Raw genomic sequence first — 18779 nt, forward strand, 5'->3', positions numbered from 1 at the left:
CAAGAAGCAAAAGGTGTTAGGCACTATGTGTAAAGTTTTGGATGACACGTGGCTTTCATCCAAAACTCACCCATTGATGTTCTCCCTCTTGTTTTATCCTATGTGTCCTCTTTACCTAATATTTGAGATACGTATATATAAAAGGAGAAGATACAGTCAGCCTTACTAACATTAAGGAGAAGATACGTGTATATATGTATAGCTATAACCCCGAAAAGTTGAACAATATGAGATAGAAGGGAACGATGCGTTGGATCAAACATTTGGTCTGTGAATTAAGGAACCGTATAGTATTGGTCAAAAATCTTAACATATTTGTTTTTCATATAAGGAGAAGATACAGTCAGCTTCACTAACATTAAGAAATTGGGATTCAGATTTGACTCATCCAATGACTGTTTCTTCACCAACACCTGTACTTTTATGAATGGATTTTTTCTGGTTCAACTTTGTAGGGTTTGCATCCACTTAAGCTCTGCATGCCGATCCAAATTATATTTATTATATATATATTTTAGGGTTTAACCAAATTCATGTGTAAGGTTTCCAAAGACTAATGCATAAAATAATCGTTTCCATTGAAGAAGTCTACAAGTGAAACGGTCAAAGTAATAATTCAAAAGTTATCTATTCAACTTTTTGAGTTCATGCAGTAGTAGGTAATTAGGATTTAATTTGATTCAGAAAATAAAAAAACATATACAACTCTTCAATTAATTAAGTTGGGGTGATGCTAATCCTGTTCTGACTTATTAAATATCTGATCTCATTGCTTGGTTGAACTCTACCTAAAAGTTTAGTTTATATATAAATTTTAATTAGCAACCTAGGAATTGCTCCAAGCCGAAGAAACCAGAAGAGAAAAGAATATATTATAGAGATATTATTGTTGGATATGGCATCCATGCAAAGAATTGCAATGTTATCACGAAATATAGAGAAAGCAATTAGAACGTGACATCAAAGCAAGTAGAGGATTATTAATTATATTGGAAGCCATGACTAGATTTTCTCATATATATATATATAAGCCATAGATTTGGGAGAAAATATCAGAGAACTAAGCATGTAATACAAAGAAGATAAGGGGAGATTTATGGTTTAGATTTCGTCGACGGTTAGCAAATTTTCTTCAACATCAACAACGTCGGCATTAAAACAAATCTTTTTTTTCATACAGAAAAGTACATATTATATATCTATCTATCGATCTGTCTATTATATACATATTATATGTTTTTAATTAATTAATACAAATATATTTTCTATACGTTAACTTCTGTGTGCGAATATGAATGCAAAGATTTTTCACCATATTCCTTTCCGTGGAAACGTTGAATCATTTGTACCAAAAACGAATTGAACAGATTTTTCACCACCAAAAACTGGCCCCCACAATCACAAAGATTGTAACTCATGAAACAACAACGGTCCTGATCCTCCAATCCCAAAGTCTAACATTCAGCTGGCATGCTTAATTTGACAAGCTCAAGCCATGTCCCAACGCTGCTCTGAAAATCAAAGTCAGGTCCAAACCCAAACAAAAAGAAAAAGAAAGGAAGCAGAGTGCCTTGCAGTGGTTACTTAGTTCCCCCGAGTAAGCAGTTGACTATGAGCAAAGTCTCCCGTCCATCTTTGTCACCTTTCTCTGTCTTATATGCATCGAAGTACAATAAATGTTAGACTAAGAGATGTACCAGTAGCGAGCAGCGAGCGAGTAGTAATAATTTTCCAAGTCTAACTAAAAGAAAATATGGCTAGCGGCAGCCAGCTGAGACTAAAGTTTAGGAACAAGCAAGCAGATGGCGTTATTAGTTGTTAATCCACTGCTTTCTTCCTTCCTCTGGGTATCAATTTGTCCCACTAGTCATTTTGTCAACTTCCTAATCTTTCAGTAATGATCTCGTACAGATTGCTTACGTTGAAATTTTAGAGCACATGGAATTTGCTAGACGAATACATAATCAATATTATATATATATTCTTATATATATTGAGAGAGAGTTTAATTTGTTTGACATGCAGCATGCCTAATGTAAGGGGCATTTACCAAAGTTGTACTCACAGCTAGTATCGGCTTAAATTTCCGAATGGAGTTAAGGAGTAACTACCCTAACGTAGACTATCACTCTCTTAATTCGTTAGCCCATGCGTTTTTGTACTTGAAATATATATATTTTTTTTTAAAATGGAGAAGTCAAAGAAAAATATGAAAAACTTTGAGATAAAACATAAAAAAAGTGGTTGAATAAATCTTAATTTCCACCGTATCAATTGTAAACTTGACAAATCAAGATTCAAAATATCATAAAGATTAACTTATCATACGTCAATATTTACGGCGGTTTGAAATTTTTTTATATTAGACATGGGTTTATAATTTAAACTTTTTTTTATAAATGAATGAAAATCACGATCTATAAGTTGATTTTTTATTTGACATGTTTACAGAAATAAAAGATACGAAAATATACTTAATTTTTGAGAAATAAAAAATACAACACGTCACCATTCATTCACATGTAAATTTTAACAGCCTTGCAAAAAAAAAAAAGAAAAACATAAATTTGTTGATTATGTATATTGGGGTCATGAGAGACAGTTATTTTGTTCATTAAAGAATTAACAACAAAGTCGTTTCTAATTACCTTGTAATTAAATTGCTCGGTACACGAGGGTGAAGAGGTCCCCTGATAGAGAGGCTAATTAAGGGATATAGTCCGCTGGTGAATGGTTTGATCTTATTTTCTATATATGGGCTGCTAAGAGGACTTGAAGTTAATTAATGAGCGAGAGAAAGCAATCTTTTAAGAGCTCGTTTACTTGAAAACAACTTGAATAAGAGCTTGCAAGTACTGTTGTACCTACAATTTACCATCTAAATATGTAGTCAGCAAAGAAGATCGAAATAGCTGAATTTGGTTAGACATCTTTTCCGATCCATAAGCATCTTTACTTCTCTCTTGGTTTCTATAATACTTATTTAGTTTAGTGTCTATTTAGTCTGGTTTTTTTTTTTCAGCTTATCCAACCCTTAAAAATAAAAATCAAACCAAACAAAATTTTGAAACACTTTTAAAAATTAATTTTTTTTAGAAAAAAGCTCCAGATAAGAGCTTTCTTTTTTCTTCTTTTAAAAAAATGCTAACTTTTTTTGAAAATAGCCTTCTCTCTCAATCGATCTCGTTATCCTCTACCTCTATCTCTACAAAAACTATTAAAAAAAAAACAAAAGACATAGCAATAGAACAGTAAAATTTGAGATTTTATTCTTCTTACAAAGATTAAGAGAAAAAAAAACCTAAAATTCAAAATTATATTAAGGTATTATTTGAACATTTTCTCTCTTCTTCATCAAAAAGGATTTTAATATCAAATATATCGTTTTCTCTTTCTTTTTTTTTTCTTGAAAATTGAAGAATCATGGTTTGATTGCTTACTAGATCAATAAAAATATAATATTATTATTACTGTACAAAGTTTGAAGGCTGTTCTGATTTTGAATGAATTTTTTAAATTTTAATATCTGAAATCGTATATATGCTCAAAGAAGGCTTGATATCGTATATAAGTTCAAAGGAGACTTATCTCGTTTTAATTTATTAGGTGATTGAAGATGGCATAATACTTTTTATGATAATTTTAATCAAAATTAAAATTTGTATAATTTATTTTGCAAAACAAGTTACCAAACAGCTTTAACGTAATTTTAAAATTTATTACTTTTCATAATAGCTTCATAATAACTTTTAAACTAAAAAAAAAACTAAATCAAACAAACTCTTAGTATAAAAAGGAATTTCGAGTATTAATTAATTCTTTCATGCTATAAAACCTAAACTGAATTGACGTCTCCCCTTATGATCCCATGCATATATATATATATATATATATAATTTATTGCATTTCTACCTGTCTTGGAAATGACCTTTCTCTCCCAACTGTTTTTAGATAGTGAACACTTAATTTTGTGTGTCTCTGTCCATGCGCTTTGTTGGAGTTTGAAGATGGAGGATTTCTCAATCAAAACAATTGGTCTAAATTGAGATAAGATATTTAGTGAATATTGGCTAATTAAACAAAATAGGATGGACGTATTATCTTTTTCTTGTTTGTTAAGAATGCACCATTTGTGTTAATCAATTATGTAAAACTAATTGACTTTTTTTTTTCCTCTTAAATTGAAATCCAATCTTTTTATTAAATATGAAAATATGTTCAAAGGGATAGCAAATTGATAACCCATCCTATCAAATAAGTCAATATTCTTTAATTTGAAAAAGATGAAACCATCCTTTGAACCTACATACATATCATTTTCACTATTGAAATGATTGTCAAGTATTATTAATTTATATAGCAGGAGAAATTTCAGTTGACTTAAATTTGTTCAACCTGCATGATTTATGCATGCAGAATTTAACTCTTAATCCATTTAATATCCTTAATAAAATTGTAAGACTCTCTAAACATTTGCAACTGAGTTCTTCCCTATATTTGAGTTTCATGTTCCTTTTTTTTNAGTCTATATATGTACATATATATATATATATATATATATATATATTGTATATCAAAGTAGGGATATTAGAAAAATTTTTTACTGACTAAAATGGTCATATGGGTTTACTACATTTCTAAATTGTTGTTTTAAATATTTTTTAATTATTATAGAGAATTCATTTGTTATCTTAGAAATATTTATGTTTTATACAAATATTGTTTAAAAAATAAATGAAAAAAGTATTTATATGTAGAGTATCATGGATTTCATATCGGTGAGAGATGGGATAAGTTTGAGTTTATAAATAAGAGCTTTCATCCATTTAATAGACAAGTATTTTAGATTGAAAACGTAGACTCGTGACAAGTGATATCATAACAAACCTAAATCTTTACTAATATAGAATCCCTATGTGAGATATCGGGGTTGAGGTAGACCTAGACTAATATAAAGAAACCTCTCTTCTATTGGTAAAGAGCCAGTGTAATTATTTAGAACTAGTGTAATGTATATGGTTTCTCTCCTCTATGAGTAAAGAGCCAATGTTACACAATTGAGTGGAGTAGAATATTACTGATCTCACATCATTAGTAAGAGATATGGTGAGTACTGGGTTTATAAATAAAAATTTTCTTTTACCTAATAGATATATCTTTTGAATTAAAAACGTAAATTTGAGATACAAAGCACGTAACAACAAATACTACGTAATATATATCATGCTGTGATGGAGAAATTAAGATATATGGTGGTCGCCTTAGGACCAAAGAAGTTAAATTGTTTTGAACCACAGAAACAAGGATGAAATTGATTGGTCCTATATATGCTTCCTTCCACGTTTCGTTTGCCAAGCAGCATGATATTTGCTATAAACGTGTGAAAAATGAATCACAAAATACGAACAAAAATGAGATTGATGAGCTACCTAATTTTTGTTTTTTAAACTTTCGTCTTGTTATACCGTATTGTATTATTTGATAGATGATAGTAACCTTTTCTGTTCATGATAAAAGCTTTACATTTTTTTTCATCAAGGGTCAAGATTTTTGGGTTTACTTTTCTTAATTCCCACTTAAATTAAACATTCTATGGATAATTTTACTTGTAATCGCTTGAGAGAGAGAGAGAGAGAGAGAGTCATATATACTCCTCAGTTTGATTCTGATTTCCTATGCTAAAATGATTTCAGAATTGGAAATTAGTTAGCTTTTGCGTTAATTAACCTTTTCTCTTTGGTTGTTTTAATGTGGGGAGAAAAGTACATATCAAAGAAATAATTAAAAGTCTTTACCCAAACCTCTTTATCTAATCCTTCCATTAATTATTGAACCAACGTCCTAGTGCTACTTTCTTTACTTGTCTTATCCTAGTGAATGGTTATTTTGATCTTTACATTACGTAGTCTTCTTCCAATCATATGTTGGATGTATTTAGATCATTATCTTTTAGTCGTAAATAAGTAATGTAAAAATTTCCATGACAATGAAAAATAGGATACTTTATTTAGGTTGTTGACGAAAGGAAGAACAAAAAAAAAAACAAATAAGAGAGATAAAACGGTGGGACAAATTCAATTGATAATCAAAACAGAAGATTTTTTCTTGAAAAATTACAAGGGTTGTGCTTGGCATTGATTGAGGTCACCATCATTAGTGTCTTTAAGCATCTAGTTAAAGAACATATATATTTTTTTTTCAAAACATCATTGAATGTAATACATGTATTGTGTATTGTGGCTCTACGAATATTATCCAATTAGTGAATTACGAATTATCATTATTCTATGCATTTGTTTAACCAAAACAAGTTTATTAATGTAATTAATCTTATTAAATAGAAATAATGAATCTATCCATTTTTGCAACAAACTAAAATTACATTCTATGTATGCTTAATTAATATAGTTCATGAATATTAAGTCAAGCAAAAATATCCATATAAAGAATATACAATATCACAAATGATAAAATTACATATAATGGCTTTTCATCTAAAAGGTATAAATAAATTAACCATACGAATGAAATACGTAAAGCATTTAATACAACAAAAAAAATTCAAATTACACCTAAAAACAACAATTACATTATATAATTTTTTTTATAATACAAGAACATTAGACCAAAGTTTCTTAATACACTAAGAAAAGTTAGAGATAAGGTTTAAAGGAACATCAATTTCAAGAAGAAATAAGTAACATTGGAATCATGTTTTACAAAAGCCTCGTAATTGAGTCATGTATATATATAATTTTGATGTAAAAGGAGATTATTAATTTATATATTAAGTGGAACTTATGTGGTTTTTTTAATATATTATCTTATAAATTTAGTAAATTATTAATTTACTACGTTGGTCTTAAGTCGGGACTAGTTAAAAATATTATTAATTCAAAGTTATTAATTTATCAAGATTTTATTGTATTTTTGTTTAATGAAAAGAGTTAGATTCGATTTTTTTAAAAAATATATATATTTGATAGAATAATTATTATTGTTAACAGTTGACTAATTGTTTAAAATATCATTTGCCATTTTTATGCTAACATGACATGAGATGGAAGGTAAAAAATGTCACGTGACCATGTAATCATGCTATATTAATATTTCACGTTATCATCCTCTATGACATATCAACATGCCACACGTGATATAAAATAACATGTGATATTTTGATTAACTATAATTAATCAATCGTTAACTATAAAAGTCTATTTGATTTAAAAAAATATAAATGTTTGATTGAAGGTAATAAAAAAATAAAAGTTTATATTGAATTTTTTAAATAGTTCAAAAAATTTTTTAAATATTATACTCATTTATATTCTTGTTCAATGTACTGAAAATTATTACATTATCTATTAACTATTGCTACGACTACATTTGATGTTAAATTATTTTAATAAATAGTCATTAAACAACCCAAACCCCAATTCCGTAACTTGAAACTTTAGGCAAGTTCAAAATTCAAAGAGATTATAATTCAACCCTAATTTTTAATTTTGAATTTTGAGAATAACGATTCAAATTCAAAAAAGAAAAAATAGTGGAATATTAAGCTCAAATAAAATATAGGGAAAAGCTGGTAATTGCCGGAGGAACATGAAAGTGAGAGAAAAAAGAGAAAAAAAGGACAGAAAACAGCAGGACACGAGGATTGAGGAGGAGCAAGACTAAATCAGAAAAGGAAAGAGCAAGGAAACAGACAACGTTGGAACCTGCACTGCCCAATTGCCCATTGCCTTCCACAACCAAAACCCCTCAACCATGCACTGGCAAAGTTCCAAAACAACCTAACCTTTTGACTCATCTCGTGTTTCAGTTGTGAAGCTGTAACACGTGCCTGACCCTGTCTCCTCATTCACGCTCCCTTTCTCTCTCTTTCAATCTAACGCGCTCCCACTCAATTGCACCAAGTGTCCTCCCCACAACCCTATAAATAGAACCGTCCCTAAACTCCCGCTTCTCCACTCAACCCCACCCAAAACCGTTTTGTCCTCTCAAAACTAACCCGGATCGTCTCCCTCTCTCTCTCGTTTCATTTCTCTCAGCGCTCGAGTCGCCGCCGGCTTCCGCCGCCGCCACCATCTCCACCACCACCACCATCATCTGAAATGGAGGCCCGCCGGCGATCGTCGACTAAACCCATTCAATCTCTCAAGCCAACAAAAACAATTCCTTTAGAAGATCACGCCAAAGCCTCCGACGCATTACCTCTTCCTTTGTACATAACGAATGCGGTGTTCTTCACGCTCTTCTTCTCGGTGGTTTACTTTCTTCTTTCCCGTTGGCGTGAAAAGATCCGAACCTCGACGCCTCTCCATGTCGTCAACTTTTCTGAGATCGCCGCGATTTTCGCTTTAGTTGCCTCGTTTATTTATCTCTTGGGATTCTTCGGGATTGACTTTGTTCAATCCTTGATTCTCCGACCATCAGCTGACGTTTGGAATTCCGAGGATGATGAAGAGGAAAATGAAGTTTTGCTTCGTAAAGAAGATGCACGTAAAGTACCTTGCGGCCAAGCTCTTGACTGCTCCCTTCCCCCCCTGCCTCCTTCGGCACCAATTGTAAATGCCCAGAAAGTGTTCGATGAAAAGCATGTGACCGTTACAACCGAGGAAGATGAAGAAATAATTAAATCCGTAGTGGCTGGAACAACTCCTTCATATTCTTTGGAATCGAAATTGGGTGATTGCAAGAGAGCGGCTGCGATCAGGCGTGAGGCGCTGCAGAGATTAACGGGAAAGTCGTTGTCAGGATTGCCTTTGGATGGATTTGATTACGAGTCGATTTTAGGGCAGTGTTGCGAGATGCCGGTTGGGTACGTGCAGATTCCAGTGGGAATTGCTGGGCCCTTGTTGCTTAATGGAAAAGAGTACTCTGTTCCCATGGCAACAACGGAGGGGTGCTTGGTGGCTAGCGCTAATAGGGGTTGTAAGGCTATTCATTTGTCTGGTGGTGCCACGAGTGTTTTGTTGAAAGATGGGATGACTAGAGCTCCTGTAGTAAGGTTTGGTACCGCGAAAAGGGCAGCTGATTTGAAGTTGTATTTGGAGGATCCTGACAATTCCGAGACCTTGGCCGTTGTTTTTAACAGGTTTGTTTGGATATTTTTCAAATCCTGGATTGAATGATTTTAATTCAAGCCAATATTGGTTCTGGTTTATGGAATGTTTTGGTTTTTTGGGATGGTTGCAGATCAAGTCGATTTGCCAGGCTTCAAGGTATCAAATGTGCAATTGCTGGGAAGAATTTGTATTTGAGATTCTCCTGCAGCACAGGTGATGCTATGGGGATGAACATGGTTTCCAAGGGAGTTCAAAACGTTTTGGATTTCCTTCAAACTGATTTTCCGGACATGGATGTCATTGGCATCTCTGGTGAGTTTCGTTTGCATAGATTTATAACTATATTCTCTCTCTCCTTTTTATTGCTTGAGCTGGATCACTAAACTTTATGGATTTATGATGGATAGGAAACTACTGTTCCGACAAAAAGCCAGCTGCGGTAAATTGGATTGAAGGACGAGGCAAGTCTGTTGTCTGCGAGGCTATCATCAAGGGTGATTTGGTGAGGAAGGTCTTGAAGACTAGTGTAGAATCTCTCGTGGAGCTTAACATGCTTAAGAACCTTACTGGTTCTGCTATGGCTGGAGCTCTGGGTGGATTTAATGCTCATGCGAGTAACATTGTTACTGCAGTTTACATAGCCACTGGCCAAGATCCAGCTCAAAATGTCGAGAGCTCTCATTGCATCACGATGATGGAAGCTATTAATGATGGCAAGGACCTTCACGTCTCTGTCACAATGCCTTCCATTGAGGTAATTGATTGTTTTGCTTTCTGATTATTCAAACACAAGGATTTTCACTGTCAAAATTATCTGGCAGAGTAAACATAATTCCTGAGTATTTATGTAGGTGCCTAATTATCTCTGTTACCGTCTTAATTATCTTTTAGGTTGGCACTGTTGGTGGTGGAACTCAGCTTGCATCTCAGTCAGCCTGCTTGAACCTGCTTGGGGTCAAGGGTGCAAGCAAAGAGTCACCTGGAGCAAACTCTAGGGTGCTTGCATCCATTGTAGCTGGTGCTGTCCTGGCCGGGGAATTATCACTCATGTCAGCCCTTGCAGCTGGACAACTTGTTAGGAGTCATATGAAATATAATAGGTCGAGCAAGGATGTCTCCAAGGCGTCTTCCTGAGAGAATGCATAATGATGAGGCTTTGTCAAGCCTGAATTTGGTGTAAAGATGCAAATCTCGTGGTATAAATGTAGCCAAGCCAAGGAGACATCATCTCTTTGTAATAAGCTAAGGTCTCTTTGTAATTTTCTTTTATTTATTTTTGCGTTTTGTTCTTTTCTTTCTTATTTTTTTATATTAAAAAAAATACAAACCAACCAAGCCATGTACTCTGAGAATTGTGTAAAATGCCAGAAATGTTAAGTCACATATATATATATTTTTTTCTCCTCAAAGATTCTATATATTATGGTCTCCTCTTCCATAGAGATTGCTCATATATTTGGGAATGAATTATGACTTTTTCAAACAAAATTCCAAGAGATGCTTTAAATTTTAGCAGTGATAGATGAGAATGACACCTCCACACAATCAATCTCATTTGTTGAAAGTAGTGAAGCTTGCACGCAGCATTTCTAGGGGAGTCAAGGATTAAGCTAAGGTTGGCCTGTTGGGGCGTCTCATCCTCCTCTCATGGCTGCTTCTTCAATTTTCAGCAGCCTCTTTTTAAAGGAAGCCATCAACTTCCAGTCTGTGTCTGACTTCCCATCAAAGTGTCTGTTTTCTATATGTTCAATTAATTAAAATTCACATAGCTTGCACTTTGCTGCTCCTTAATATGTCGGATATACATATCTCTTAATAGATTTTGCAGCAGCTGATTTCGTCTACACATGCTCATATCTTCAGACCGCAGAGCAATGTATAACTGGTTGATGGAGAAGACATTGGCGTGGAAATAGTCGTGTCCTAAAAGAGGAAGTAGAAACCAGCGGATTACCGTAATCAAGTGACAATCAAACGAAAGAAATATCCTCAACGCGTTCGTCCAACATTACCATGGATAATAAATAGATTAGTCTTGTACGTAAAATTAACATTACATGATTTTTACCTCAAAATTAGAAAAAACACAGTACTATTAGATTTTAGCTCAAAATTACAAAAACATTACTATTAGACGTGACAAATAGCTGTCATTTGAAGTTCTGATGGAATACAAATTGAATTAAACTTCCTTCCAATTTGAAATGATCTCAATTCAAGAGCATCTAAATAATCATATTCAAAATATGTGATTAGAAAATGACTTGAATATCAATTTAACCATAAAATGAATTAAACTTGAGACCACTCAAAATCCAAACAACCAAATCCAAAATACCATATCAGAAAATGGCTTGAGTATGAATCTGATTATTTTATGATTAAATTCAATATGAAATCTAAAATATGTGATCTGAAATTGACTCAAATATATATGAATTCAACCATAAAATGAATTAAACTTGAACCCACTCAAATCCCAAACAATCAATTTCAAATATCTGATTGGAAAATGGTTCGAATATGAATCCAATTATTTTATGATTAAACTCGAAGACAACTCGAAATAACTCAAACAATCAAATTAAAAGTGATCTAATAAAAAAAATGACGCGAATACAAATCCAACATAACTCATCCAATTCCTACTTCTATTTCATTAAAAGACGTAATCCATGAAGATTTATACTTTTTTCTCTGTCTTATATTGAATGTCTATCTTATTATTTTTGAAATCAGACACTTGGGGTGGCTGGCGGGCTGCAGCAGGCAAAAACTGTTGAGATATTCCGGAGTTGTATTTTGGATACAAGTTCTTGTGGAACATATGAATTTACCAAAATGAACACTATCTTCAAGTTGCTTGCCGAGTCCACATTTGAACCGAGTTTTTCAATTGAATTCAGATTGTCCTATAAATTCTTAGCACCATATGCGGTCTAAAGCTTCGAAGAAAGCACTGGTGAGGTTTATACTTTTGACCATTAATTAACTTATAATCTGATATGTGTAAAACGTTGTTAATTCTTATCATCATTACCTGGTCAGATAGATCCTGGTCAGTCGTTGCAGAAATGTAGAAAGAACAAATGGAGAATAATGCAATGTATCAAAACACCACTAGTGAAAGTTTTGGAACCTGGCATGAATTTTTCCCGTGCGAAGCTGGAAAATAATGGGCAGGATCAAAGAAAGTAAAATGGAGCCATAGAAAAATTAATAAAATAAAGAGGGTAAAATCAATCATGCATTGCAATTTTTGCTGGGCAAATATCAATGTTGGCTGCTGGCAAAGAAGTGGACTAGATCAAAAGAGGGGTTGCTGATCCGAAACCACCATATATAAAAAATCTTCCCTTGGCTTGTATCATCAAAAGACCATTGACCATTTCCCTCCATCTGATATTAGCATAATCTGATTACAGTTTCGCATTGTATTTTCATGAATGTCTATACTAGTTACCCCCCCAAATGAACAGTGATTTGACAGCAACATCATTTTGTCGTCGTTGTTGTTGTTAGTGACAGCAACAGCATTTACATTATGAACATTCCCTGCTATTTCCAGATTATTAGCAGTTGAAAAATTCCCCTTAAGCTCAAGTCTCCGAAAGCGTCTGTTTTCATGAGGTTATTAAAGCAGAAGAAGGGCTAATTCCAACTGAGTTTTCTATTGTTCTCTGTATTTTTCTGTCGATAATTCAGAGAACTAAGTCAATTATATACACCTTTGAGTTGCGCTGCCAGAAAAGCTACAGGAAAATTTCAACAGATTTTGGTAAACTACAATGGGCGCAAAGAATCTGAAAGCAACTTTTGTTCTGTTGAAAATGCTGCCAAGGAATTTTGCAGCTTGACTAGTCGACCATATCAATGAGTGGATCAGCACCAATAACAAGAATTATTATACTAGCACTTGTCTATGTAGAAAATGTGGAACTACTTTGGCAATTTCGACTGTTAATAGTCTGGCTAGTCGTCTACTTTACTAGTGTGATCTTTTCTACGTGAAACCAATGCATCCTGGCAAAAGTCTCCTGCTTTTTGTCTTCTAAATGTAACCCTTTTTCTCATATGTGATTTTTTCGGCTTCACACTAACTGGCCCAACGTCTCAGATCAGCTTTCAAGTTCTATCCAAAGGGTGTGGTGCTGTGTTGTTCATAGTCTGGCTTGTCATCATTTTTGTTAGTGCCTTTTCTTTGTGAAACTGATGCAATTAATCCCAGCGAGTTTTCCATGGGTTTGGTCTTTCAATGTGACCACCTAATGATTTTTTATGAAAAGCTTGTGACTAAATGGGCACTAACTTTATGATAATTATGTTACTTTTTTCATGATTAACGCTACAACTAAACCATGTTTTTCCCATTCAAAAACTCAAAGCTAATGCTTCCATTTGTTAGACTTACAACAGCCCAATAAGGCCCAATAAGGCTCTTAACTTTAAAAGCATGTGTCGTGAGGGGGGAAAGGGGATTTAGGAGAATTGTGGGGGTTATGCTATGTACCTTATAATTGTAGTTCACAGAATTAAATTGCACATGAACTTAGGCTATATACTTAAGGTGAAAGATCATCATATATTCCAATTTTTTTTTAAAAAAAATAATAAGAAAAAATTGAGATAAAGAATTATTAGAACAAATCAAAAAAGAATTCGTTAATTTTATAAGTTAAGGTACAACATCAATTAATTAAGAGATTTATAATTGATATACTATCAGTGAATAGTATCTATACTATACACCGATAATATATCAAATATAAATTCTTAATTAAGATATGTCATTAAGTAGATTTTTTAGTCAATGCATGAAATTGCACGTTAATTTATAAATTAAGTATTTTATATCATTAATTAATTAAAAAAATTTAATGTTATCGGTTTCGAATCCCAAACAGGGCCAGAATCGATCATATGGTGGCAATTAAAATGTAGAGGGCTATTTAAGAAAAACCTAAATCAATTAATAGCATTCACAGCTTTGTCAGCTTCTACCTACTTAAACTTCAAGCACCGACCATAATCAAATTTGGGGCTTGAACTAAGAGTAACAAATTAATTAGTTTCATATAGTTTTGGGCATGGTCTGGCAAACAGAGATAATATATATGAAAAAGAGGACAAACAAAAAAAAAAGAAAAGAAAAGAAGAGAAGAGTTGGGAAAAAGACAATGGATGTTATCACATGGACTTAATTTGTTTATGGTGATAGTGTACCCACAAATTAAATTATTATTTTTATATATTATTAAAAGTTTGCAAAAAGTTATGCAATTGAATCCTGCTTTTAAAATAGATTAGTAATGTTAATGAAGATGGTTGTCAACTTTACATTATTTAATTCAAGCAAGTTGCTCTCTTTAAAGTTGCTGTCTGGGCCCGAAATTATGATGCGATTTTGAAGATTCTCTAGCTCGAAGTTTTCATGATTATTATTATAAAGTAAGAAAGGGAGCAAGGGAAAAAAGAAAAATGGTTTCAAGTTTGTAACCTAGGATTTTGTAGGACATGACTAACGAGGATATCCCCTTCAAGGCTCCACTTTATAATAATTAATGTGAATTTTAATTATGGACATTATAAAAACAAAAATATGAATCCCCAATTCGCCAAGCAATGAATAAATAAGCTAATTAATTACATGAAACAAATTATCTATCCGATTTGATGTTCTAACATGACTAAAGTGATGGATATATTTCTATATCAAGAATTCAAAACCTTCATCAATATTTTTTATTTTTTTGCTTTTTAACTCATGGCTTGCCAATACTTTATTTTGGAAGGACAAAAAATGGTGAAAAGAAGAAAAGAAAAGTGGGTGAATAAAATTAACATAAAAATGCAAATTTTCTTTTTATTTTGGGAAAGGAGGGTTCCAATTTTATTTTTTGAACAAAAGGATTATGTATCAACTACTTAAATAAATGTTGGAGTGCATAAATAGAAGTTATGATTATATTTCTAAGGTTAAAATATTAAATATGTCTTTTACTTTTTATATATTTTTAAATAATTTTTTATTTTTTAATTATTTCCAGACAAACTCATATCTTATGATTTATACTTAGATAGATTCTTAGTTTGACAAAAATATGTCTTATATATCACATGACTTTACAGGTAACGGTCGATAAACCCGTTGTATCTTCTCCAAAAGTGAACGTTACAGGTAACCCACATTAACAAAAGCCATGTCAATTGGTCATGAGTTTAAGAACCGTTGATGTCACACATGTCACGTGACATTTTTCTATTAACATATGGGTTTATTTGGTAAAATCATTAAAATGAAGCCTTATTTGGCTATCATGAAAATATAAATCTGAAAAATTTGAAATAGTTTTAGAGACCTTATTTTGTATTTTAGCCTACTTTGAAAGTTTAGATCATACTGATAGATAATGGATGCCTTGGTGATAACTGTGGCCCAAAAGCATGTGAAAAAATGTCTCCACTAATTAACAAAGGACTAATTAAAGCTTGAAATTAAACTAATAGTACTTAAGTCATGCTATACAACTTTTTGTTGGCTCAAGAAAGGTAATTCTATACAATAATTTAATTGTTAAATCTATCCGAGGCAACCTATCCATATTGCAGACCATGTGATTTTCTTCTTTAGAATCCCACCAAACCGGAATAGGGTTTTTTATTTTACCAAACATCACTTCTCAAAAGGTTAGGTTATCAGATTATTAGTTTTGAGAAGCACATTCATGATGATGGTTTGTATACGGGATAAGACCAGTTAGCAATTATAACTAAATTTGGAAATATGGTAATTGTGTAGAAGAAGAAGCATATCAAATACTATGATGGTAAAATGGTTTTTGGCCAAACATTACCATATATGAATGGGTAATGTTTCTATCAACATGAAAATTAATGGCCAAAGTAAGAAAAATGAAACTCTCGGGGCATTGCATTTGTAGCTTTGTAGTCCAATATGGAAGCAACATTGGACTTTATAGTATTAGATAATTAAAGGAAAACATTGTACAGATGGATTCTTTAGTATAATCAAGTCTCGTTTGCAAAGGAGGTCTGCCAGTTTTTGTTCAGGGCATGGGGACGATCTTGTGATGGTCCATGGTTTCCTGCGTTGGCAAGAAATGAAATCATTTCACTTAAAAACTTATAAACATATAATCTCATCTGCTAAAGGGAGACCTTCTTCCGCATGAAATGAAATCATAGCTTTAAAAAAAAACTCAAGTCTCGTTTGATTGATATTAGCTACCTGTTTCGTAAAACCGTGTCTTGTCTGTTTAAAATTGTGCCTGGGTTGGTAACTACCAAAGCAGCCTTTCACGTCTGAGCCAGCCTTAAAGCTTGTGGGCTTGGTCACACAATTCCACTACCTTGTTGGACCGGTCTATTTACTAAAATTATCTCAAGTTGCTTAACCCTTTCTATTCCCAAATGCGGCATTTAATCACCCTTTAACTCTTGAATTGCTTTCCTAATCAAATTAATAACCCACAGCTTTTAATTAGGAACATTGGAATTAAGCGATTCAATCCCACAAGATTCATTATACAGAAAACCTCTTCACATTGAACTCTTCAAAAATTGATAGGGCAAGTTGTCATAAGTTGATGATGTATACTAGAATTTGTATTGTCGCATGTCATAAGTCAAGCGTTACGATTTCATAAAAAAATCGTGAATCTCATATCGATTATATATAAAAAATGAGATAATATTTTATAAATTAATGTAAACTTTGATGTCAAAGATAGTTCAAGTGTATATTCACCTCTAGAGCGGTGAAAGAATTGCAAATTCATGATTCAATTCTCCCACCACTTTTCGATCTAACTAAGAAAACAAGGCTTGATACATCCATGTGTGACCAAAAATGGACGATGGAAGATGGTGAGGTGTTAGGAAAAAGGGATGCCTTTTTATCGCAAAAAGCCTGACCTTCTGGCTTCTGCCTCTTGGACATGGTGGAGACTATAATTATGGGGCCATCCGCCATTCCCTTATGATCTGGTAGAACAATTAATTAAATCTGCATGTACTATAACTATTATTCTATTAATTATGTTGTGCTGCAATTAATGTCAAAATTAAAAAGTGATTCTTTCTGATCATGTAGTGAAAGCAAGAATATTTAACCAATCAAAAACACCACATAAAATAATTTTATTAATTCAACTGATAAATTCAGTCCATAACTTTAACAGATGCTACCAATCAATCACAATTTTTTATTCACCCAAAGTGGGCTCTAAATGCATTCTGTTGAGCCACACTTATAGCCAAAGACAAAGCTATACAAAGTCTCACTCAAATCCTAAAAAACCTCCATAACCCTAAGAGACCCATCGATAAGGACAACTTATGCTCATTTTAGGATCTAATGTTTGTCATCAAATTTTTTTACCTCAATATTAAAACCATCTTTTGGATTTTGTTCATTGAAGGAAATTGATAACAGAAATTAATAAATATAGTTATTACGTAAAGGTAATTCTTAACAGGTATATATTTAAATATTTTAATTCTATTAATGAAAATTTGCTAATGATTTTATCATTGTTTTTCTTTAAATGGATAAAATCGTAAATATTGCATTCTACTTAGTTAAAAAACTAATAGATTAAATTCAAAAATGAAAAATTGATAAAGTTGTATCTTAAAATGAACATTGAGGCTAAATCTTGATTTAATTTTCAACAAATTGTCTTTTAATTTACTCAATGGGTGAAGAAAACACAATTCGGAGAAGCTGAAAACACCAAAAGAATATCTTTAAGAATTATGGAATTATGAATGATATCACGGTGAGTATACCTAAGTCATTTCCATTCATAATTATTTGGGTAAAATATTCTCATTTATTTAAGTTTTAATCAAAATTTCAAATGGATCTATTAAAATGAAAAATAACCAATTTGTTCTTAAATTTATTTTTCGCTAGACACAAATTCAGCTGTTAGGGTTTTGTTAATAATTTCGTTAATTTGTTGATATGGTAATATTTTTTTGAATAATTTTACTTTTTATTAATTTTGAAAACTACATATGTATAAATTATAAATTTTATTTTAAAAATTTCACTTGTATTTTTTTATCTTAAATGGTCGACCGGCAATACTCCCATCGCTAACCGGCTATATCTTTGGCCTGGGGCACACTTGGTGGTGCTCTCCAAGCCAAGGGAGCACTCGATGGTGCTCTTCAAGCTAGGGGAGCCGAGTGCTCCCAAGGATCTGGTACTCCTCGACCCAGGGGAGCCGAGTGCTCCCCAAGCCAAGGGAGCACTAAGGCAGAGGAGCTGATCTGGTTCTCCCAAGCGTAAGGAGGGAGCACTAGGGGAGCATGATCTGGTGCTCTTTTCAGAGTTCGGTTAGATCTTCGATTGCAGAATCGTCAGTTGGTGTTCATCAGCGATTTGAGAAAAAAGAAAGAAAAAAAAATTTTAGACATTTCATGTTTAAACATTAACACCATTTAAACATTTGAAGCAAAATCTTCGTTTTAAAAATAAATGAATCGGTATGTAATTATAATTAAAAATTAAAAATATTTTAATACTTCACTTTAATTATTATTATTAGTATATAATATATAAAAAAAACACACAGAAAAGGATAAAAATAGCTAGGTAGGCAAGTTCCAATGTTCCCGACACTTGTCACGTGTCTGACACGTTTGGCCAGACGTCTCGTCCATGCTGCATTTGACTCT

The 18779-nt window shown here is 32.6% G+C and overlaps 1 protein-coding gene across 1 annotated transcript; it reads left to right on the forward strand.

Annotated features, from left to right (window-relative positions):
- On the forward strand, positions 7962–10489 carry LOC18608389 (3-hydroxy-3-methylglutaryl-coenzyme A reductase 1). Its single transcript, XM_007043046.2, has 4 exons — positions 7962–9100; positions 9202–9383; positions 9479–9825; positions 9963–10489. Exons 1-4 carry the CDS (start codon positions 8118–8120, stop codon positions 10203–10205), a joined length of 1755 nt encoding a protein of 584 aa, XP_007043108.1. The 5' UTR covers positions 7962–8117; the 3' UTR covers positions 10206–10489.

This window comes from Theobroma cacao, chromosome 2 (assembly GCF_000208745.1).
Source record: "Theobroma cacao cultivar B97-61/B2 chromosome 2, Criollo_cocoa_genome_V2, whole genome shotgun sequence".
NCBI classification, from domain to species: Eukaryota; Viridiplantae; Streptophyta; class Magnoliopsida; order Malvales; family Malvaceae; genus Theobroma; species Theobroma cacao.

Coding starts and splice junctions, on each gene's coding strand:
- LOC18608389 (XM_007043046.2), top strand. CDS start 8,118: ATGGAGGCCCGCCGGCGATCGTCGACTAAACCCATTCAATCTCTCAAG. Junction 9,101..9,201: donor TTGGCCGTTGTTTTTAACAG/GTTTGTTTGGAT, acceptor GGATGGTTGCAG/ATCAAGTCGATTTGCCAGGC. Junction 9,826..9,962: donor TCACAATGCCTTCCATTGAG/GTAATTGATTGT, acceptor ATTATCTTTTAG/GTTGGCACTGTTGGTGGTGG.